Source organism: Hylobates moloch, unplaced genomic scaffold (genome assembly GCF_009828535.3).
Source record: "Hylobates moloch isolate HMO894 unplaced genomic scaffold, HMol_V3 SCAFFOLD_18, whole genome shotgun sequence".
Classification (NCBI taxonomy): domain Eukaryota; kingdom Metazoa; phylum Chordata; class Mammalia; order Primates; family Hylobatidae; genus Hylobates; species Hylobates moloch.
This window is the reverse complement of record NW_026652293.1, coordinates 52,025,458-52,049,769: the sequence shown is the minus strand read 5'-3', so window position 1 is coordinate 52,049,769 and position 24,312 is coordinate 52,025,458. Positions and strand designations below refer to the sequence as shown.

The window sequence follows — 24,312 nt, the reverse complement described above, 5'->3', positions numbered from 1 at the left end:
ATTTTCTGCTGCTCCTCAGAAAGGAAGGGAGTGAGTTGCCAATAACTAAGGACTATTAACTAAAAACCATCAAACAGAAAAACATTTTCTAAATACAAAACCCACTGTAGCCTGCCTATCAAACTGTTTGCTAAAGGAAAAACTCAGCATAAGGCAGGTCTGTTTGAGATTCTTGCTATAGAAATGCAGTTGCCAAGTGCCATCCTGATGCATCACAAAGACCTCCTCACTGAATTTCCCACTTCCACCTTGGCCATTCAACATACTATTCTTTTTTTTTTTTTTTTTTTTTGAGACAGAGTCTTGCTTTGTTGCCCAGGCTGGAGTGAAGTGGCGCGATCTCGGCTTACTGCAACCTCCACCTCCGGGGTTGAAGTGATTCTCCTCTCTCAGCCTCCTGAGTAGCTGGGACTACAGATGCATGCCACCATGCCCAGCTAATTTTTGTATTTTTAGTAGAGACAGGGTATCACCATGTTGGCCAGGATGGTGTCGATCTCTTGACCTTGTGATCCGCCCTCCTTGGCCTCCCAAAGTGCTGGGATTACAGGCATGAGCCACCGTACCCGGCCCAACATACTATTCTTAACAGCCACACGGCCCTCTGGCTAAAACCACTCTTCTCTCCATTTTAGTCAGAGGAAAAGCCACAGACTTGATGATGGCCTACAAGGCCCCACATCACTTATCCCTCATTATCTCTCTAATCTCATCCCTAGGATACTTTTGACAATCCTTGAACATGTCACAACAGAACCAGCTATTCCCTCTGCCAGAATGGAACAGAATAGAATGCCCTTCCCCAGGTAGTCCCAGATTACTCTCTAACCTCCTTCAAGTGTCTGCTTACACGCACTGCCTTCTTAACAAACTCATCCATGCCCAGCTTATATAAAATTGCACCTCACCTCCTCATCCCCATGACCAATCTCTGCTTCCCCTGCAAAACATTTATCCAATTCTAAATTCTTATTTCATCTTTATTATTAATTATCTATCTTATGCCACCAGAATGTAAGCTCCCCAAGGGCAAGGATTTTTGCTATTTTATTCACTAGCAGCTAGACTGCTGCCTGATACAAGTAAATACTCAATAAATACAGCTGAATAGGCTGGGCACGGTGGCTTATGCCTATAATCCCAGCATTTTGGGATGCCAAGGTGGGTGGATCACCTGAGTTCAGGAGTTCAAGACCAGCAGGGCCAACATGGTGAAACCCCGACTCTACTAAAAATACAAAAATTAGCCAGGTATGGTGGTGTGTGCCTGTAATCCTACTTGGGAGGTTGAGGCAGGAGAATTGCTTGAACCCGGGTGGTGGAGGTCGCAGTGAGCCAAGATCACGCCGCTGTACTCCAGCCTGGGCAACAAGAGTGAAACTCCGTCTCAAAATAAAATAAAATAAATACAGTTGAATGAACTAATACATCATGAGAATGTCCTCTCTTCAGCCAGGCGCGGTGGCTAATGCCTGTGATTCCAGCACTTTGGGAGGCTGAGACAGGTGGATCACGAGGTCAAGAGATCGAGACCATCTTGGCCAAGATGGTGAAACCCCGTCGCTACTAAAAATACAAAAATTAGCTGGGCGTGGTGGCGTGCGCCTGTAGTCCCAGCTACTTGGGAGGCTGAGGCAGGAGAACCGCTTGAACCTGGGAGGTGGAGGTTGCAGTAAGCTGAGATGGACCACTGCCTTCTAGCCTGGTGACAGAGCGAGGAGCAAGACTCCGTCTCAAAAAGAAGAAGAAGAAAAAAAATGAATGCCCTCTCCACCTTTCTCTTCCAAGGTCTCTACATGCATTTGACATTTATCTTAAAATTATATCTATATTTGTAGTTAATGTACAGCTCTTTTAACTGAAGACTTATGCAGAAGTAAAATGAATACTATCAAGTCATTCTTCTCACACTTCAATAGCCATGTGGGCTATTTAGTCATGTAGACCACATACGAGAACTGGGTATTTCTGTAAATAGTTCAATAGCCAAAAAATCTATAGTAGTTATAGAATATCCATACTGTACAGTTGTCTTCAAAGTATTAGGTGGTTCAAAAACATCAGAATACCAGGAGGCACAGGGTTGCACAAAGAAAATACCAAGTGATTTATCATTAACTTTTCTTCTTAATAGGTTGGTCAGATTCTTGCCTGCTCTAATGCCTCTGGTTGAACAAAACACTATTTGGAAAGAGAAACCTGCAGTTACCCAAAGCTGAGTTTGGCTGAGATAGTAAAGTTTACATTCCATTGTTTGCTAGGTCCTTACCCCATGGAATGTCTCAGAACAGGATTCAGGCCATCAAGAGGTCAGCAGCGCTTTGGCCAAACGCTACCTCAGGGAATTACACATTACCTTATACATGATATGTGTCACTTATGCATTAAACACTAGCTTTGAAAGTCCCTTCCCCACTCCACAGTTGCCCAGTTGAAGGCATTTGAGTGCAGAAATACATAACTTCCAAACTAGGCATCCAACACCCACCCACATGATTAATTTACTTCCTTGCACCCTCATTGTTCTCTGTGATGAACAGTGAGCAGAGGGTATGTGTGGTACTATTAATAACAAGTAATATTATTAATAACTACCTCAATATTTGCCTGCATTTGGGAAAATGGAAAGCACATGGCAAAAACTCCACAGCGGCTGTAGGTTCAGGGTCACACTTGAAGGACCAGCTGATCAAACAGAGAGTCCACTGGATCTGAATCCATCCATGTGGTATGACTGAGTAAACACATGTGCATAATCAGAGCATCCTTTGACTTGAGCAGCTGCAAGCTTTAGTGAGGTCAGAAGCACCTGCAGTGCCTGTTTAAAATGTGCAGAGTCCTCAGCTCCACCCACCCCAGTGATTCTGACTCGGCAGCTCTGAAATGGGGCCAAGAAATCTGATGGATGTCCCAGGAGACAGAAATGCATATCACACTTTGAGAAACACCACCTCGGGTCAGGCACAGTGGCTCATGTCTTATAATCCCTGCACTTCAGAAGGCTGAGGCAGGAGGCTTGTGTGAGGTCAGAAGTTTGAGTCCAGCCTGGGCAATATAGCAAGACCCTATCTCTAAAAAAAATTTTTTTATTTTTAAGTAGCCAGTGTGGTGGTGCACACTTGTAGTCCTAGCTACTCAGGAGGCTGGGGTGGGAGGATTGCTTGAGCCCAGGAGTTAGAAGTTACAGTGAGCTATGATCATGCTACTACACTCCAGCCTGGACAACAGAGAGACCTGGTCTCTGTCTCTAAAAAAAGAGAGAGAGAGAGAAATACCACCTTTAAATCTTAACCAAGTTACTTAAAAGCCTCTTATTCAGTAAATATTCTTTTTAAAAAATTATATTTGCCTTCATGACTATTAATCCATTCCTTCACAGAGAGACTTATCTCTACTGCTTACACACTGGATTCTTATGTCTTAATAGGAAAACCTTTAGGCAAGCTAACCACATCTTAACCAATATTATTGGGGATAATAAGCTTGAAAAGAGAAAAATGATTTCGCAGTCACATGGCTGTGAGGAGCATGGACTATTTTCTCCTCCAGGGTATTTAATTTAAAGCTGATGCAGCATCAGAGCTGCCAGTCCAATTGTCAGTGTCAGAACACGTCGTTATCAACAACACCCAGGTTAGAGAGTGAGAAAAGCAAGAGGCGCCACAGGCCTCACGCTCCCTTCAGCCGCTCCCAACATCTCCTTGGAATGGAGAGGCGGTTCACGCAAGGTGACAGGGATGGCCCTAGAGCTGCTTGGCACAGGCCAACTTCACTTAACGAGTGTTCAGAATCACACTCAGCATGGAGAAATTCACCCTGACCCTGGATGCCTGCCCCCTGGCATACGCTCACTTACATTTTTACTCAATTACTATTTCTAAGAACAGAGACAAAAAAAAAATGCAGAGCCCCACTGCTCAGCAGCCTTGCAGGGAAGGTCTGAAAGGGGTCTGCAGGGTTTTTCCAGAGCCTGCGAGCTGGGCAAGGTGGAAGAGCCTCTCACTGTGTGGGAATCCATGTGGAGCTTGCGCCCCATCTCCCCTTCCGCACCCTCAGACACTCCTGATTTTCTCTGACTCGCTGAGGAGCAGGGTGGGTTTCCAATGTTTTTTCACCAAAGGAAGAGAGAAGCTCGCAGCAATTAAGTGACTGAAAATAACCCCAAGTGAGGAGTGTCTGAGAAGAAAAACCGCCCAAAGAACCAGGGTAGGCCTCTCACTTTGTTTACTATGGGAGGAAAAGATGAAAAGGAAATTAATCCCAAGTAGTAGGCAAGAAAGTTACAAAATTAACAGGACAGGATTCCAAAGGAAAAGCCAAAAAAGGGGGGAAAAGTTTGGGGTCTCTGTGGTATGGTGGCATCCGGGCCAGACCTGAATTCAGATTTTGGCTCTGTCACTAGCCAGCTCTGTGACCAAGGACAAGGTGTTTACCTCTCCAAACCACAATTTCCTAAAAAATGGGGATCGTCATTCTGGCCCTCCCTGACCAACCGATGTGGGGAAAATTAGGATGATGTGTCTTAAGTACCAGGGACATAGGGGGTATTCAGCAAACGTTTTCTTTCTCTCATTCCCTCCTGTTTTCCTTTCCAAATAGCCAGTTAGCTAGGGGGAAAAAATCAGATGTTTAACTCCTTGGTTTAGCTAGTGAAATAAAATTAGAATTTAGAGTATAAAAACAAAACGTAATGACTCACAAACGGGAGCTTTAAAGGCATGATTAAACTTTTCACTCTTTTTATTCACATTGCAGCTTCTAGCCACTTTGAGGCTTTCTGTACTAAAATCAATGTATATTCTCAACAGAATGAGTACTTTTTGAGGAAACCCCAGCTTAGGCCACTGGAAATAAACTATACTGATTTCTAAGCAACAATGTGTAGGCATGAATCATTGCAGAATAGGGTATCCAGTGACCTAGGCTTTTCCTAGGATAATAAAAACATTTCTTTTGTCTCTAGCTGGGACCTCCACCCACACTTAGAATCAACATAATCCAAACCTTCTCAGGGCCTCAAAAATATGCAGTGAACCAATGCCAGAATTGCAAGTCTGTTTCCTTTTTTCCTGAGCATGGTTCAGGGATAACTTTAGCCACTGAATTCCTTGAGTGTCGGGATCACCCAAGCTCTATTCTTTGTTGTGGACTCATTGTCCAGCATATAGTAAGCATTCAATAAATGGCTGAATTAATCAGTGTTCCCAGTAAGAAAGGGGTGAGGACCTCTGGCTTTTGTACCCCTCGGCCTAACACCTGGTGCTGGCTCTGAGGAGCTTGCACCTGCTCCGAGGGTCAGGGCTAAGTGGTTTGAGCAAGTGGCAAGCTCACATGTCCAGTTAGCTGAGGGCCTGACCCACGATGATCCATTTCCTTATGCAAACCAGACATGTCAATACAAAGGTCACAAATAATCAGCAGCATAACTCCCCGACAGGTCTCCCTCTAGAGCAGGGGCATCCAATCTTTCAGCTTCCCTGGGCCACACTGGAAAAATAACAATTGTCTTGGGCCACACATAAAATAGACTAACACTAATGATAGCTGATAAGCTTTAAAAAAATTGCAAAAAAAATCTCATAATTTTTTAAGAAAGTTGACAAATTTGTGTTGGGCCGCATTCAAGGCCATCCTGGGATGCATGCAGGCTGAGGGTTGGACAAGCTTGCTCTAGAACCTTCAAGGAGAGAAAATCTCCTTTCACTTTGGTTCAGGACAAGAAACATTAATTGAACAACTACTACGTGTCAAGAACAAGAACATAGATACAAATAAGATATAAAAAGGAACATCTCCTTGACATTCAGGCCATGCTGTCCAACCCTCCAGAGAGTGGCCTCCATGGGGATCAGGAAAGGTGTATGTCAAATCACTCTGTGACCCCTAAAACACATATCTCATCCCAAGTCATTCTTTTACATGCTGCAATATAGTCATTGTATTACTTCAAAGCTATTCATCAGTTTTCCTCATGTAAACTCTTACTAAAAAAAATTCTAGGCACCTTTGTGATCGCTCAGCTACAAGGCTGCATTTCAGAATCTCATCTTGCCTCTGGCAAGTTCCCCACAGGAGACAAACACTAAAGATGGATTTGATATAACTATGTCAAACGAGGAATAAAGCAGACAAGTGTACTCACCAAGGTACCCACAGAGCACCTGGGACTGTCTGGAGCACAAGCTGCCCACTGAGCCAGAGGGTGTTGTAACAACTGGGCAGACAGCTAGGAGTTTTAAAAAGCACAGTCATTAGCTATTTTACTGAAGAGATGTCTGGCACAGAACTATACAAAGATTCAAAGTAGAAGAGAGACTCATTGAATGTTCTTATCATTTCCCCAGAAATAAGGTCCCTGCTACCTGGGGCTAGGGGATTAGACACTGAGGATCTAAGGAGGATTCCAGATTCTAGTCCCAGATCTTCTGGCATCCCTTAGCCAGCAGTCAGACTCCTGAATTCAATTTTCCCTTTAGCACGTTCTAATGTTAAAATAACAGCGTACAATTTACATACTGAAACGGTAAAATAAATACCTTGATTTATATTAAAGATGAATAAGAAAGGCTTTGACCTCCTTTGACAAAAGACAGCCTACCAATTAAGAATAAAACTTTGGTTTTCATTTGGCTGGCCTAGATTTCAGTGTTCTTAAAACCACCTGTCATTATTTCTAACCCGCATGTGAAAACTCCTTCTTGAATGAGTCAAAAATACAAGTGAATATTGGTTTGGGGCTACTTACCTACAGTTCAAAAAGCTAGGGCTCTCTGAAATGGACTAAACGCATCTTCCACGATAGTTATTACATCTGGAAAATTTGAACTTCGCTTTCTTTAAAGTAATAGAAACCCAATTTGTATTTTGCCCACCATATTCTTAGAAAAGAAAGCACACTCCCTCCCCCGCCCCAAAATACCTCAAATTGAAGAGGAAATATTGCTGAGTGTTCAAAAGTTTTTCTATTGGTGGAAGGGTCAATAAAAATATAGAATTTTTGCAGAAGAAGATGTGAATTCAAACCCCTGTTCTGTCACTGATTTCCTGTGAATCCATGGAGAAGTCTGTAAGATGAGGCAGACATAACCCTACCTCTGAGGGTTTTTATAAAATTCAAATGAGATGATATATTTAAAACAGACTGACAAATAAAAGGTGGTCAAGGAATATGAGCAGTTGTCTAACTTGTGTGACAAAAGAAGCCCTGACTGCCTATTAAGGCCTGGTACGAATATCATTCTTTCCTGGCTCCTAACATACTTTAAGAGTCCATGCACCTTCCATTTTTATAGGGCACGTCTGCTAGAAGTAACACTGCCACTATTCAGACCTGACTTGAAAACTTTCAACACAAGACAAAGGCTTTGTGGACTTTTCTCTTAATTTTTTTTTTCCATATGTGTGCCTCTTATCACTCAATTTTTAAATGGATAGCAAAGACTTTTTCCATACTCTGGAACTTACCGTGTCCAATATTCAGCCCACTATCAAGATCCCAGTGGCAGATTTTTCACAAATGTATGGATTACACCTTCTAGGCGGAACTGAGATATGGGGCTCTGACTGGCCAGTGTGGCATGGAAGACGAAGACCCAACAGCAGGGATTCTATAAGCACATACTGCTATCATGTTGCCACCATATGCTGCTTCCAGCTGACATCTGCTCACATATGTTCCCACCAATAAGAAACCAAGCTGTTTATTTTTAGAGGCTTCTCCACAGTCTTACAGGAAGAAAATTCCCTCAAATAACCAGTCAGCAAAGACAGGAAGCTACACTGATATAAACTGTTTGTCACAAGATTAACAAGTCAAACAAAGTTTTCTCATTCGTATCTGACCTTTAAAAAGAGATGCTGAAAGTTATCTTAAATAAAAATCCCAAAGAATACAACCAGAGAAAGGTAGAATATGCAGAGTAAGTCACTTGGTTAGCAATACTTTTTCTTCGAACTATGGCCCTATGCATTTCTTGGGGGGATTTAAGTGCTTTTCCTGGGAAACAGCACCTTCTTCAGGCCAGTGTACGCCGTGGTGCAGAAGAGGGACAATTCTATTAAACAGAATTCAGATCCCAAGGTCACCCAGGTCATAGGAAGTCTGTGTGGGAATAAGATGAGGTAATTATTGTCACTTGCAATTTCCAGCCTGCAGTTCTCAAGTATGCACCTTTGGTTTACTTTCACTCTGCTATAAAGCAGTACTAAAATCTCTTCTTTCCTTTCTTTCTTTTTTGTTTTTAAGCAAGGCAGGAGGACAGGGAGCTCTGGTGCTGATCCAATGCCTTAGAAGTTAAGACCATGAATGAGATAGAGATGTAAGGATGCTAATGATTGTTCAGTCCACAGAAAGCAAACCTTAGTTTTAAAATAATCAGTTTTCAGGCTGGGCGCGGTGGCTCACGCCTATAATCCCAACACTTTGGGAGGCCAAGGCAGGCACACCACGAGGTCAGGAATTCGAGACCAGCCTGGCCAATATGGTGAAACTCCGTCTCTACTAAAAATACAAAAATGAACTGGGTGTGGTGCCACGTGCCTGTAGTCCCAGTTACTCAGGAGACTAAGGCAGAAGAATCGCTTGAACCCAGGAGGCGGAGGTTGCAGTAAGCCAAGATCACACCACTGCACTCCAGCCTGTGCGACACAGTGAGACTCCATCTCAAAAAAAGAAAAAAAATCAGTTTTCAATAATCTACATCACTGAAGCAGCAATGAGGTATGGATACACTCTGTTTAGAACAGTGAGGCTTTGGATATATGCGAAAAGGCTTTGTAACAAAGAAATGTAAACAATTCTCAAAATCTGAGGCATTTATAGTCTTAACAAACATAACTTTTTTATTTTAAATTTTATTTTATTTTAAGTTCCGGGATCCATGTGCAGGTTGTGCAGGTTTGCGACATAGGTAAACGTGTGCCATGGTGGTTTGCTGCACCTATCAACCCCATCACCTAGGTATCAAGCCCTGCATGCATTAGCAATTAATCCTGATGCTCTCCCTACCCCCTCCCCACCAACAGACCCCAGTGTGTGTTGTTCCCCTCACTGTGTCCATGTGAGAAACATGATATTTTTAGAAGAACGCAGGCACTCACTAATTTATGATGGGGACTATGGGTAACACAAGTCATAAAATAAAAACAGTCCTAGAATTAAAACTTTGCATGGGTAATTTACAAAGTAATTAAATGACTATGAAGTTAATTAACTATAAAAATGTTGGGGTTTATTTTTGCCTGCAATGACACAGCTAAGAAATAAAGCAACAAAACAAAAATACACAGTGTTTCCTGAGTAGGTTTCTGAACTATCTGCAGAAGGATCACCTGGCCTTCTTATCAAGATGCAGGTTTCTGGAGCCCACCTTAAAACGAACTGAACTATAATCTGAATTGGGGTGGGTGACAAAGGCTTGGGAATCTACATTCATAAAGGTACATCAGTAATTATTTTGCATGGTAAAATTTGAGAACCCTGGTACAGGTTATTGTGCCTTGCAGGTTAACAAGGCCTTTTACAAAACCTCCTTTGACCTCAAAACAATCCAATCAGGTGAATCGAGGAAAAATTATTCCCTCATAAGGGCTATTTGTTCTGAGTAGGTAGTGGTTTTGTGTAGTGTGAGTTTCTATAGGATAGAGATAAAGCCATTCTTACTGCAATGATATCTTAAGTAAAATTAGATGTCTTACAAATGTACAACTAAACTCCTATCAAATAAGCTCCTGCCCTAATCCCTCCAGCCTCTCCACACAAACAATGCATCTCTCTTGTGATACAGCAACTCTGTAAGTGGGTACAATCATTCCTCCCAACACTGAACTACAATGAGTTTCTACTCTTCTTAGAGAATTCTCAGCAAGAAAGGGAAAACCGATCCAAATGTATAACAATTCAGGGTCAGCTTGGATCAAGACCCTCTTTCTGTCATGAGTACTTGTGAAAAACAGTTAATAAAATTAGACATGACTTTACACACAAAGTTTCATTATTGATGGTGATATTTTCTGACAGTGGAATTCTTCTGAAATATATCTCTCTCCAGGACAAACTAGCACTGGTCACCTCATTCTACATAGAAGAAAAGTGTAAGTTTAGTAGGTGGAACCGTGGCAGTTCAGGACTTAGTTTAGAGATCTGATCAGTGACTTTAGTTAACACATATAATAACCTAAGGCTTAATACTATGAAGAGATAGAGATGAGTGACTAAATTACTATTCAAAACAACTTAATGTTTTAAAAATGCCTCAAGATATCTCAGATAGAAAACAGTGAAGACAGGTACACGCAACCCAGGGTGGTGAAGGTTAACAGATACATCTGAAGGTGGAACCTGCTGCTTCAGAGCCTGAGGTCATGGCTATTATTCAGCTTTGCTTCTGCTTGGCTACTTCCAGGTAGGAGTCAGAAGGTTTGGAGCACTCCTTCCTCTGTCTCCCTCTCTTTAACCTGCAGAGCCCAAAATGCCAAGGATGAACTTGAATGTAGAAACATTTTTCCCACAGAAAGCCCTGACCGACCTCTGGGGGGACCGTTCCTTGACCAAACCACCCATCCTTTGCACAGAAAAGTCCTCCATCTGTGATTGTTTCTTTCTCCTTCTAAAGTAGAATCAGAATAAGTCATTCACACTTTTTTGGAGTTTCTAAGCCAGCAGTTTTATTCTAAGAGTTCACTGCTGGGCGCGGTGGCTCATGCCTGCAATCTCAGCACTTTGGGAGGCTGAGGCAGACAGATCACGAGGTCCTGGCTAACACAGTGAAACCCTGTCTCTACTAAAAAAAATTAGCCGGGCATGGTGGCAGGCGCCTGTAGTCCCAGCTACTCGGGAGGCTGAGGCAGAAGAATGGCGTGAACCCGGGAGGCAGAGCTTGCAGTGAGCTGAGATCGCACCACTGCACTACGGCCTAGGTGACAGAGCAAGACTCTGACTCAAAAAAAAAAAAAAAAAAAAGAGTTCACTATAAAGGAAGTAGAAACAATTTCAGTCATATTGCCATAAGATGTCAAAGCAAAAGTGAAAAATGAGATTAAGCCAATAGATAGGGGAATAAATGATCATATTTTTAAAAAATCGAAATAGAAGAAATGACAAAGTTACTGCTACATCTGGTGTAAACAGAAAAATCCCTGATAAACTTAGTCTAAGAAGCATTGACATTACCAACACTGAAATGAATCCAAAATTTTAGAATTAAATTATATTTCTCAGAAAATTCCCATTTATGTTTTGGCAACAATAAATATTTTAGTGCTCTCAAAATCCACTAAAAAGTACACAGTCATCTTTTTCAGATAGAGAGATTTGCAAAGACCAGTGGACTTGCGGTCATTTCAGTGTCTTTCTCAAAACCAAATTTTGCATTCTTGCTCACAAGATGAAGTAACAAATAAGGATTCTTACAACAGCCTAAAATTATGAATGAATAGTTATTTGCAAACTAGCTTGTCAAGACAGATGTGATATTTGTCAGTGTCGTGTGGGTTAGATAAGAAAAGCAAAATAAACAGAGCCAAAGTCACAGTCACAATGTTTTTCTTTTTCTTTCGGAAGACCAAAAAGATGCTACAGTACTTCCTGAAATGACAACTCCAAAAGAGCAGTGTTATTCTTAAATAGCTGTTCCATGACTTTTTCTTCAGAAACGCAGTGTCTCTTTTTCAGAAATAACCTGTTTCATAATTACCGACGTATAGGTAGCTTGGAAGGCCTGAGGGACAGGGACACGCTAGTGGAACATGCTGGTGTGAGAGAAAAACAGCTGCCTGTGGAGGGATGGAAATGCATTCAAACTATTTCCAGAAGGTTTGGACTTTACAATATCCAGGAAGCATTTTCCATTTGCCTTAAGTTCCTCAAGTCATTGTGGTTAAGGGAACATGTAAGCCAAACATTTCTGACTTATCAGGCAGTAACAAATCCAAGCGTTCATTTGAGAGAATGAAGGGATGGTCCCGGCCCAGGGAGGATCGCTTTCTCAGCACGACGAGGCTTTCCCTCCTAACAGACACTAAAGCCAGTGAATTCAGTTCCTCTTGGACAGCAATGTTTTTCCACATCACTGAAGTGGTGTTACCAGGTTGCCCCAGGAAAGCCTGGATGCCAACTCACTGAAAGAATATGTTGCACTGTGAACAACTACCCAAGGCCTTAGTGTGGCTTCCCCTCTCTGATATCATTTCTACACCTCAAACCCTCTGCAGTGACTCTCGACCAGCCCCTCCCCTTCATCTCATCCAGCTTCCTCTTTGAGATTTCTTTTTTTTTTTTTTTTTTTCATTTTTCAGATGAAGTCTTGTTCTTGTCTCCCAGGCTGGAGTGCAGTGGTGCAATCTTGGCTCACTGAAACCTCTGCCTCCCGGGTTCAAGCAATTCTCCTGCCTCAGCCGCCCAAGTAATCCCAAGGGATTACAGGCGCCTACCACCATGCCCGGCTAATTTTTGTATTTTAAGTAGAGACAGGGTTTCATCATATTGGCCAGGCTGGTTTCAAACTCCTGACCCCAGGTGATCTGCCTGCCTCAGCCTCCCAAAGTGCTGGGATTACAGGCGTGAGCCACTGCACCCGGCCTCCTCTTTTAGATTTCTACACCGTAATGTCATACTATTGCTAAAGCCTCCTTTAAAATGAATTGCCTGAAGGCTAAGAGGCGGCTGTGGCCAATGCTTGGTCGTGGAGGTGAAATGAGGTCTACAAGAGTATAACCACAGCTGCCTGACCTGCCTCAGCCTTGACTCCAAATGTCCTGGCTTCTTTTCAACTAGTGGAGGTGATGAGAGACAGGGCACCTGTGAGGAGAAGCGAAACCAGCCCCAGAAGCACATTACAAAGAAGCCCTGTCTGCATGTCAGCCTTTTATAGGCAACATCCCCTCTGTTCTTTGATTTTGGACTTTGGGATCCAGAAAAATAAAGAGGCAAGTACTATGTGACACACATGCACCTTCAGAGATCAGTACAAATAGTTAAACAATTTTTCCTGCTGGGTGCGGTGGCTCACATCTGTGATTCCCAGCACTTTAGAAGGCAGAGGCAGGAGGATTGCTTCAGGCCAAGAGTTCAAGACCAGCTTGAGCAACATGATGACACCCCAGCTCTACAAAAAATTGAAAAAATTAGCCAGGCATGGTGGGGCATGCCTGTGGTCCCAACTATTCTAGAGGCTGAGGCAGGAGGATCACTAGAGCCCAGGAGATGGAGGCTTCAGTGAGCCATGTCTGTGCCACTTACTCCGGCCTGGGCAACAGAGTGAGACTGTCTCAAAAAAAAAAAAAAAACTCCCCTAAAAATGTATATACCCTTTGAAACAAATGGTAAATCTTGAGATGTCAAAAATAAAATAAAAACAAGAAATTTTTGATTTCCAAGACTCTCACTGGGAGGAGTATAAACTATGTGGATCTCCTGTTCTTGATTCCACAGATGGGCTCCTAACATTCATTAACTAGAAAACGTTTCTGAGGGCAGATGTCATGCCTCCACTTAATTTCATTTTCCATGTACTTCTGCTACAGCACTCTATACCATGTGCACACAGACTGCTATTCTTTCATTTCACATAAATTTATGTGATTTCACTGATTCTATATATTTTTCATATTCTATTATTTCTAAAATCCAGATTCTCTCTTACAATCAATGGCTGAGTTAACTGGCAGTGATATTTAGTTAATGTTATAACTAACAGTTAAATGGGCAGTGATATTTCTTTGTTAGTGGCACATAAAATAATGTTGCATTTTAAAGTCAATGCGATTCGATGAATAATAGCTACTGTACAAAGAAGGCCAGAAGCAGCTGCACCAGGTGCTTTTTCACACACATCATCCTTTACAACCCCTAGAAAGTCGATGTTCTTCTTTACCAGTGAAGAAACTGAGGCTGGGCTAAGTGAAGGGAGGTTTCAAATCCAGCTTCAAAGCCGACAACAGTAGAGCCAAGATCTGAATTCGGTAGGAAGCAACTTAAATATCAATGAGGCAGTTTTAATAACTTGCACTGAGAGAGCCAAGTTGCTAACCAAAACAGGACCACTCTTTAACAATTGCCACAGGCCTGGAGTAGGATTTCTTGTCTTTGATGTTACCGCTTCCCTTTCAGCCTTTGAGATTCCTTTGGTACAATTCCCATTTATTTATTCTCCTTTCTTTATTTAATGGGTCTGTCTAGCTCCAAAGTCATCATGCTCATTGTATATCATCTTGCCTTCCCAAATAAATTAATTCTCTGAAACAGGAATATCCTATCAATAAAATTTATCAAAATTTTTGTGAGGAAAATGATTGCAGTTCAAAAACAAAACCAAGGCTGGGCACGGTGGCTCAGGTCTATAATCCCAGCACTTTGGGAGACCGAGGGGGGTGGATCACTTGAGATCAGGAGTTCGAGACCAGCCTGGCAAACATGGTGAAACCCCATCTTGACTAAAAACACAAAAATTAGCTGGGCATGGTGGCACATGCCTGTAATCGCAGCTCCTCAGGAGGCTGAGGCAGGAGAATCGCTTGGACTCGGGAGGCAGAGGTTGCAGTAAGCCAAGATGGTGCCAGTGCACTCCAGCCTGGGCAACAGAGCAAGGCTCCGTCTCACAAACAAACAAACAGAAACAATCAAAGGCTTAACAAATCACACTTTTTGTATCAATTAAGTGCGTAAATAAAAGTTGAATGTGTTCGAGGCAAGAAAAGAAAACCCAGGTTGTGTGCTTCAGAGGTATATTTTCTCAGCGCTTGTGAATGTAATTCTTGTTAACAGAGGAGAGTCACCATTCTCTCATGTATGTATTACATCATTTATCAAGAGGGCAAGAAAGGTCATGCTCTCTATTTCCTGGGCTCTGTATTAGGGCTTCTATTACCTGTGGTGGCTGAAAGTCTAATTTCCATAACACATCACTAATAGAAATAGCTATTTCCATTTCCTAAGCTGTCAAAGGGACAATATGAGTATTAACCTCATAGGATTGCTTGTGAGTATTAAAGAGTATGTACATGTAAAATATTTAAAACTATGCTTGGCCTATAAGTCTTCAATAAAGGTTAGCTATGCTTGGCCTGTAAGAAGTCCTCAATACAGGTTAGCTTTAATCATCATTATCACCAACTTCATTATTATCTGAGAATTGGAAACAGAAAATATATGGTTATGAGAAGCCCTGTGCTCTTTAGCATAGCGACATGACCCATCAGACACATTTTCCCTGATAATGAAGGTCAGAACATTTCATCTCTTCACATCTCCTGGCCCTGACACCTCCTTGAACTCACAGATTCTTCTTCTTCCTGTAGTTCAATCTTATTCTCTAAAGGGAATGCTCATTCATTTGTCAAACATTCCTTGATCAAACACAATATGCTAAGTCCTATAAGAATATAGATAAGTTAGACTTGATTTCTGTTCCTGGAGCAGTCTACAAACCAATGAAGAAGACAGCCCAGAACAGAGTTAGATCTTACTAAGATCAAAAGAGAAGAGGGAGAGATAGACATAACCATTGGTATAGTAAGAGTGCAAAGGAAGAGCTAATTAAATAAGACTAGGACAATCAAGGAAGGTTTTCTAAGGAGGTGGCATCTGACTACGCCCAGAAATATTTTGTTTTATTTTGTTATGTTTAGAGACAGGGTCACACTCTGTTGCCCAGGCTGGAGGACAGCGGGGCAATCATAGCTCACTGCAGCCGCAAACTCCTAGGCTCAAGCAGTCCTCCTGATTCAGCCTCCCAAGTAGCTAGGACTACAGGCACACACCACCAGGCCCAGCTAAATTCTCTGTGGAGACAAGATCTTGCTATGTTGCCCAGGCTGGTCTTCAACTCCTGCCCTCAAGTGATCTTCCCGCCTCAGCTTCCTAAAGTGTTAAGATTATAGGCGTGGGCCACCACACCAGGCAGAAGGATTTTTAAAGGTGTGAAAAGATAGATCTCTATGTAGAAGAAACAGCATAAACAAAGACCCCAGAGGCATGAAAATAAATCGCCCATTTGGGTAAAGGCAAAGAGGACAATGTGACTGGAGTATAGTTTTCATGCAGGGATTTAGTGAGAGGAGGGGCTGAGCAAGGAGGAGGGACCAGACCCTGAAAGGCCTGAATCTAATAGCCTAAACTCTCAGGGCTTCTCATAGGAGAACTAGATAGTGCTAGACATGGTGAATTACCAACCCTATGTTCTCTGTTTCCAGTCCCATCCCATCCCTGCCCTGAAGTGGCAGAGGCCACCTAAGGAACAATCTGAGTGAGCAAAGGAAAGAGATCCACTGAGTGTAACTATCGCAAAGGAAAGAATGAGCTGGGGGTTCCAAGATATCCGAGGTTCATGGAAGGGGTTCCTAGGGTATCGCTTATAATCACATTTTCATCTCTCTAAAATCCAGACCCTCTCTTAAAATCAATGGCATGATCACTGGAGTGATTTTTTTTCTTAGTGGCACATAAAATAATGGTACACCCTAAAGTCAAAGGCATTTGAGACTCAGAGAATTGCTGCCAGGCAAAGAAGGCCTACTCCATGCCAGAAGCAGCTGCACTAGGTGCTTCTTCACATATGTCATCATCAATCCTTACAACGCTAGAAGGCGAGTGTTACTTTCTTCATCTTTACAAGGGAAGAAACTGAGGCCTGGTTAAGTAAAGGGGGTGCTGTCTCCCACAAACTCAGTAGAGTATCAAATGGGACATGATATGTGAGCATGCGACCATCCATCCATGCAGACATTTCATCACAACAAAGGAAAAGAAGGCAATTTAGAGATGGTGGAGAAGAGGCCAAGGGGAAGTTTTATTCAGAGTAAAGACCACCAAGCCAATTCAGGAAGTAAGGTAGTGGTGAGAGTGTGGTGCAGTTAAACACCCACTTCTGGATATCAGCACTTTGAAAAGAAACAAAACAGCCAACCATCAAAAGCAGCTTGTGGTTGTAGCATGGTGCAAATTTATTCCAAACAAATGACAGAAGCAAACTTTTCAGTCTAAACAAACCCATCAAAGAATCCCCTAACATATTATTAAATCTAAAATAAAATACCTGGAGAATGTTGAATTCCCAGGTTAAAAACTATCATTGTTTAAAGGATATTTTTTAAAATGAAAGCACTCATATGCCTTCAAAATGACAATGGACATTTGTTTATCTCAGGCAGAGCCACATTTCGTCAAGCTGTGCAGAATCTGCAAAATGGAATACACCCTTGAGCAGAAGTGCTGCCTAAATAGAGCAAGCACATCTGGCAAATCCAAATTCTCTCTCCGGGAGCCCATCAGTACCGGACATGCTACATCAAGATAGCGGAAAGGGCTATTTCCAGAGCTCTTCCATGCAGTCTCTTGCTGGGCTGCTCACCTTACTCCTGAACCTATAATGGGGCGGGGTGGGGGGTGGGTGCGGTGGGCAAGGGGCAGGGGGAGGCGGGCTGGAGTGGCAGTGGGCCAGAGTCCCACTCCAGTGGTGACCCTGCACACCTCTCCCAGGGCCAGGAGCCTCCACTCTAATTTCTCGAACCTTCTAAATATGCAGCCTAAAGTGTGTTGTAATCTCTGGGCGAAGGCCTACAAGTCAGTGACCTCCTTGGTTCTAACCCAGATTTGATGTGGGTTCAACAGTGAGTCATTAGCCCTTTTTTCACATCTCAGTTTCCTCTAGGAAAAATGATCTGTCATTCTTTCATATCTTTATATGAAAGATGCTGCAACTAGGTTACATCATCATCTTTTCACCAGGGAGAAGTCATCATTCAAAAAGTGCAACTCCTCGAGTAGACCACAGGGGTTGCTGTGGAGACACAGTGGGCTCCCCCAACTCCTTCCTTCTGTGAGGTGGAGAGGTCCCCACCTGCCTCCCAACCTCTGCACAGCCCCTCTTTCATCGGGTGGGATCTTCTCAGGAGAGGCATAAAGCTGGCTGGCCTCACTTGGCAACAAAGACGACCCAACTGCTTTAGTTATAAATAGTATACTTCTTTGAGAGGTTTTTCTAGTCTTTGAAAAGTAAAAAAAGAGGATATCCTGAAGGAGGAGCACGTGACCTAACTTAAATGTAACAACAATTAGACACTAGAGTTAGTACAAGCAACGATGCAATAAAAAAGGGAGAATTAAAGTTCGGTCTGTTGTATATTAATAACTCAATCATTCTGGAAGTCAAGAAGTTCAAGTCTGTCTTTGATATGCTCTCTTTTTCTTTCTGTTTCAATCTCATACACCCACATATAAACACACACACAGAGAATCCTAAAAAATAAAATAGTAAAAATACTTACTACATAAAGCAAAAATACCACTATGTTCCAGCAATCGCTAACATTTTCCGTCATTGGGCAAGTGGCCAACAGACCGGCAACTTGTATATAGAAAGACATATTCATGAATTGAATGCTAAGTCACATTCCCCAAAACCATCGTGTCATTGGTATTCATTCTACATTCCACAATTTAACTTGGAAAATTACAGAGGAAATAGAAAAGGAGATTGCTTCATGTTAAATGTTTAACATTCATGTGAAACAACTACAAAGGAAATCTCATTGTGATTTTTCAGGCTGTATATTTTTAGTGTCTCTACTTCAAAATGGTAGAATAAATCAAGATGATTATTTACTTTCTTCCATTGCCTAGCTTGGAGATTCCACTCTTTATTAACACAAACTGCTTATTTCCCTTGCAAGGAGAATCCATGATAATTCCTCACTTCTTCTTTCTCTGTTCTAACATCACACTGCTGCTGACTGAAGCTAGTAATGGATAGGTCAACACCACCACTTAAGCTAAATAAATGGGAAGTTTTGATGTCTCTAATTTAGGGGCTTTAAGACCACAAAAAATAAAGTACATACCGTATATGATGGTCTAATCTACACTCCATTTAATTAAGATAACTATCTGACTATCCTCCTATTCAGTATTCTCATTTGAATATGCTTTGATCATAAAGGTATTTTATTTTTGTTATTATTTTCTAAATGGTACGGTTAACAGAATTCAGTAACCCCAAACAAATACCAGGGCTCCTCAACAGGGGCATTACTGACATTGTGGTCAGGAGAATTATTTGATGTTGGGAGGGGGGGTTGCCCTATGCATTATAGGATGGTTAGAAACATCCCTGGCTGACCCACTAAATACCGGTAGCACCCCTCCAACTCCAGTCATGACAACACAAAGTGTCTCTGGACATTGCCAAACGTTCCCGTGGGAGTACGGGTGCGGGGGTTGGGGGGAGTACAAAATCACCAGGGTTAGAACCACAACATGTGCTTACTGGTTACAATGAAAACGGGAGAGAAAAGAAAGAAAACGAAACTTTGTGTCTCTTCGTCTTTTTGATTGTCCAACTCTCTACAGATTCTTACATGTCAATTATTTGAATTCTTCCTGTGTATAATTGAATCACCCTTCCTAAGTTTCTGAAACGTTGTGCAGCATCTTTCAAATAGATGTGCCTCGAACTTCAAATGAATTGTTAAACTACTAGAGGTCCACTAATTCCCAGTGGGCAAACTATCGGTAAACCTTAGCATAACTCCACTTTGAGTCTTAAACTAACAGCACGTGAAAAGATCAATATGAATAAATTCAAAACTAATCAGACCCCTTCTTTAAATGTTGACACAGTATTATTTATATCCCATAAATACATTCTTGACTAAAATTCATCCTAGGAGATTGGCACCTGGCCAGTTCTATTCATATTTACTGTATTTATATAGTATACTTGGCCAAGGATAATATTTAAGACAAAATATGCCTGAGAGCATACACAATCTCTCTTATATTTTTACTTTTAAATCTCCACATTGCTAAAAATATGTAGTCTGAACTTTATAAAATGTCCCACAAAGGGCTATCAGCAATCTGTAATGATATATAGCTCATTGAGTATAATTAGAGCATATTTGTAATACTTGAGCTGAAGTCACTCCCTGAACGCTAATAAGTTGGTGGTAAAAAATGAACCAGTGATCTTTCCCATGCCTTCATCTCTGGGGCTTATGACCCTCGCCAGACTCACTGCAAGGAATGACAGGCACACTCCCTCCCCACAGCCACTTCAGTGACAGCTGAGTTAAAAGTTAGGCAGAAAAGTCCTAAAGAGGGAAAGATGGTATATAAGCCAATGCTGTACTTTCAATTTGCTTTTTAAAAATATGTTTTTTTCTTTTTTTCCTTTTTTTTGGAAGGGTTTGCTGTATTCCAATATAACTAGAAAGTGCTGGAAAATCAGTTAACCTATTTTCTATAAAATTATCCAGTCCTTGCACAGTAGTATCGAACCTGCTATTAATATGGCTTTCTGCTCCTAAACTTCCATACAGAATACAGACTTTTTAAAGCCTGTATTCTTTGTATGAAAACTGGCAGTATGTTTTATTTATCCTGGACATATCAGAGGTTTTCATTTATTTGGTGGCTGGGGTGAAATGGAGAGGAGAATCCACACATTGATGTCAAATGCCATACTCTGAAATCCTCCTAATAATCTAGGAATTTTTCCAGTTTGTTGATGACCATGACCCTGGGTTGGATCATCTCAGCTCTTCAGACTAAAGTGTGCCTGAGAGAACAAAGAACTAATGCCCTCTTGGGTTCCTTGCTCTCTCCACACCTATTCAGTAATGAGATCAGAGCTCCTTTCTGTGTTATAAAAGTGCTGGCAGTTTATTAGACCTTTTGCATATAAACATTGAAAGATGAGTTATTCAGGTTCTACATAACATACTTTTTGCTTTCCCAAATACCAGCAGAACCGATGCACGTGCTAGAGAAAGCAAACTGACTGAACTCCTTGTTTGTCTCAATGGTTTTGGATTAATTACAATGAACTTTCTTTCCTAATATCTCCTTGGCTCCACCCCAGATAGAAAGCTTTACTTCCCAAAGGGGATAACCAGGGGTGGAGTGTATTTATCACCACTGTTGTGGATAGTGCCATAATTACAGTAATAAAATCATCCTGCTTGCCAGAATTCTCTGCATCTGTTCTGCTATTGAACAAGAACAGGAGAAGTTGCAGCAAAATAAAGGTCATTAGGAAGACTGGGGTTAGATACATGGGCTGACTTCTGAGACCATCAAGTACAAGACATGGCAGGTCACATAGCTAGGACTTGTCAAACTAAAAATAAATATTAAAAAAGAAAAGCACCACCCTGCAATTAGAACCTTTAAGAGAAAATTACCAAGATGGCTGTATTATCTATTTAGGCAAGACACAGAGACTTTGCAAAGGCAGCCAGCAAGTATATAGGGCATGGAAAGGGGAGGAGAGAAATGAGCAACCAATGAAAAGTTTATGACTTGGGATTTGGAATACACAAATGTTGAAGAGGTTCCCCCCACCCCGCCCCCACTTTTCTTTTTCTTCTTCCTGATATTTAACCCTCTCAGGTATCAAGTGGATGCTGCTGCCCCTTTTCTTCCTTTCTTTCTTTCTTTCCTTTTTTTTTAAGAACTCTGAAATCATTCTACACTGTCTCTTCCCTTCCTCTACAATAAATCATTTCACTCCTATTGCTACTGTATGCCAGCTGGTTTTGAGGACACTGTTCTCAGAGAAGCCAGTTTAAAAAAAAAAAAAAAATACGTCTGTCGTCTACTCTGAGTTTTAGGAATGCATTGAAATAACTGCAGGAAGCCTACGAAAAGGCAGGAGCAGGATAACAGACCAGTAAGAAAAATGATCTGCTACACTGGAGATGTGAAGAAGGCAGGTTTGAGTGTATTCTTTAAAATAACGTGAACAAAACCTTTTAAAACACAGTCAGAAACGGAGTTGTCCTTTCTACACTCCAGGTTAAGTGAAAAGGGAACGTGGTTATGGGATTTTGCCTTTGGGTAATGAAACACCTAGTGATAGCAAACGATACATAAAGGACTGAGGGCCAGGTAGGTTTCTCGAGGGGTCTCCAAACCGGGTTTTGTCTCGGCGATGCTGACATTTTTCGGGGAGTTAGAGACAATAGAGAAGGCTTGGGGAACCAGCTGATAGGTCAGCACGGAAAGGGGGCGCCTTCCGGAGAGGCTAGTTTTGAGACACTTTTTTTTAACCCTTCGTGCACCAGTTCGGCGCGCTCCACGCCAATCGGAGCAAAGAAAACAAACCTACCAAGATTCACCAGTTTAACTCTGCCCCTGGGAGCACCTCTAGTTTGACAGAGTGGGGCTGACTCCTAGCTGGTGGCCGACTAAAGAACTTCAGGGAAGAGAAAAAGAGAATAACGCCTTTTAAAGCACCGAATTGTTAGGGGGAAGGGAAAGATGGAGAAAATAAAGTAGAAAGTAAACATTTTAAAGCCTGATGGCCTCAGGCATACAACTGGAAAGGAGGTGGATGGGGTGAAGGACAGGAGAACGGGAAAAGACCGAACGGGAACCGCAAGAGGGAAGGGCGATCCCGGGAACTGCTGCGGTTTTGAGAGCTCCGGGCAGCGCTAAACCTCAGGGGATGGAAGTCAAAATGAGTACTTACTTTCGGAGGGGAAGAAGGGCGGCATGTCTATTTTGTAAACCTCCTTGGCGTAGTACTCTTCGTCGCTTCTCTCGCGCTCGCAGGCGGCCGCCCTCCGGCTCGCCTTCTCCTGGAGCAAGTCCCTGGTGCTGTTGTAGATGGAAATCACCTCCGGGGGGACTTCCTCGGGCTCAGGATAGTCTTCTGGGGGACTGGTGAGCTTCAGCTTGCTCAGGATCTGCCCGCGGATCGCCTCGATCCTCTTGCGCATGAACTGGTCCATATCGAGTGTGCTGCAGGTAGACAGGCTGAGCGCGACCGTGACCAGATGCAGGATCAGAAAAGCGCTCAGCACACAGTAGTGCATTTTTTTAAAAAGTGGGAAAAAAAGTTGTTTTTAAAAGTCAGAATAAAAAAAAGAAATCAACAATTCTCAAAGTATAGATCAAGGAGAGTTGTTTGGTTTTTTTGTTTGTTTGTTTGTTTTTGACGCGAAACTTTTGCAAACAATCTAGTCAATGCCCAACAGAAAAACGTATCCTGCTTGAATTCCTTTAAAAAGAAAAGGCAAGTAGTTCCAAAACTGGAAATATTAATACGGGACGGGCAGAGGGAACCCTGACTTTGGAGAGTAAGAAAAAAAAAATTCTTGGAGCAATGAGATGGGGAAAAAAAGAGACGAGTGGCTATTAAGTAGAAATAAATTTAAGAGGAGGAAATGGAGTTCAGTGTGTCAGTCTCGGGTGCGGAGTGGCGGATCTGAACTCGGCTCCTCCGGCCAAAAGGGAAGAGATGAAAAGGTCCCGGGGCTGGCAGCTGGCGAACTGACAGGAGGGGCGCCGGGAGCGCGGTGAGGGGGGCCGCCGAGGCTGACCTGGGCTGAAATTTATATATTTAAAGAAGGAGCGGTTCGGTCCTGCGTTCCACTGCGGCGCTGAGAGCAGGAGCAGCAGCAGCTCCGGAGCTGAGAAGCGCACACGTGTGTGCGTGCGTGTGTGTGTGTGTGTGTGTGAGCGTGTGCGCGCGCTGGGGGCGAGCCCGGCGCGCCGCGGGGAGGAGGGTGCGCTTCGCAGGGCGCTCGGGACTCGGTCGGGTGCCTCAGGGGCCGCAGAGGCTGCTGAGGCGGCGCGGATCCTGCTCTGGGAGCTGCGCGCCGTGGCCTACACCCTGGCGGGCGCGCGCTGACCCGCTTGGTTACTCCACGTTGCTGCCGCCGCCGCTTGCAAACGCTTCCAGCCTCCAGCTCCCTCCTTCTCCTGCTCCTCCTTCTCTTGCTCCAAACGCCAACCCAGCCACAGACGATCAGCCGTCGCGGTTGCGTTCACCCCCTGCGGATCACAACGGCAGCCCTTGCGACACTCTGGCTGGGGAGTTTTATTCCTGAGGGGGTTGCGCAGGGGCTCCCTTGGACTCCCACCCTTTCCCAACCTCTGCTGGCTTCTCCCCAACGTGGAATTGCTCGCTTAGGGTAGGTAGGCACTTGCCACCCTAAAATAGACGCTGTCTGTCTCCTCCTGTCTGCAGCCGGGCAGCCCCTCAGTTTGTTCCTGGATGACTCCCTAGACCTTTAGGCTAATATTCTCCATCCCCCTCCCCTGCCTCTTTTCACTTGCGCTCTCGCTCTGCTCTCTTTCTCTTTCTATCTCTATCTGTCTCTCTCTTGTCAGGAGCTTCTGGAGCTCCGCTCGGAGCGAACCTTCTGCTGCCAGCAGATAACATCACGATCTTGCCGGGGAGGAGAGATTTATAAGTTCTCTCTGAACCACGTGTCTGCCTTCAACAAAGTGACGTGCTAGGATTACAGTCAGAAGTCCTCTCGTTTTACTTAGACCACGAGCTCTCCCCGAACCGTTGAGGGGGTGTGGAA

At 43.0% G+C, this 24,312-nt stretch overlaps 1 protein-coding gene across 3 annotated transcripts in view; it reads right to left on the bottom strand.

Annotated features, from left to right (window-relative positions):
- TGFB2 (transforming growth factor beta 2) overlaps positions 1–24,312 on the bottom strand; it is a 106,002-nt gene that overhangs the window by 75,285 nt on the left and 6,405 nt on the right. For 2 of the 3 annotated variants that reach the window (XM_032136781.2, XM_058430684.1), the window contains one exon: positions 22,467–23,773. In XM_032136781.2, the coding sequence (XP_031992672.1) occupies positions 22,467–22,812 (346 nt within the window). In that variant the 5' untranslated portion in view covers positions 22,813–23,773. Of the gene's footprint in view, positions 1–6,142; positions 6,227–22,466; positions 23,774–24,312 lie in introns of all 3 variants that reach the window. The other variant, XM_058430685.1, reaches the window with a different exon arrangement.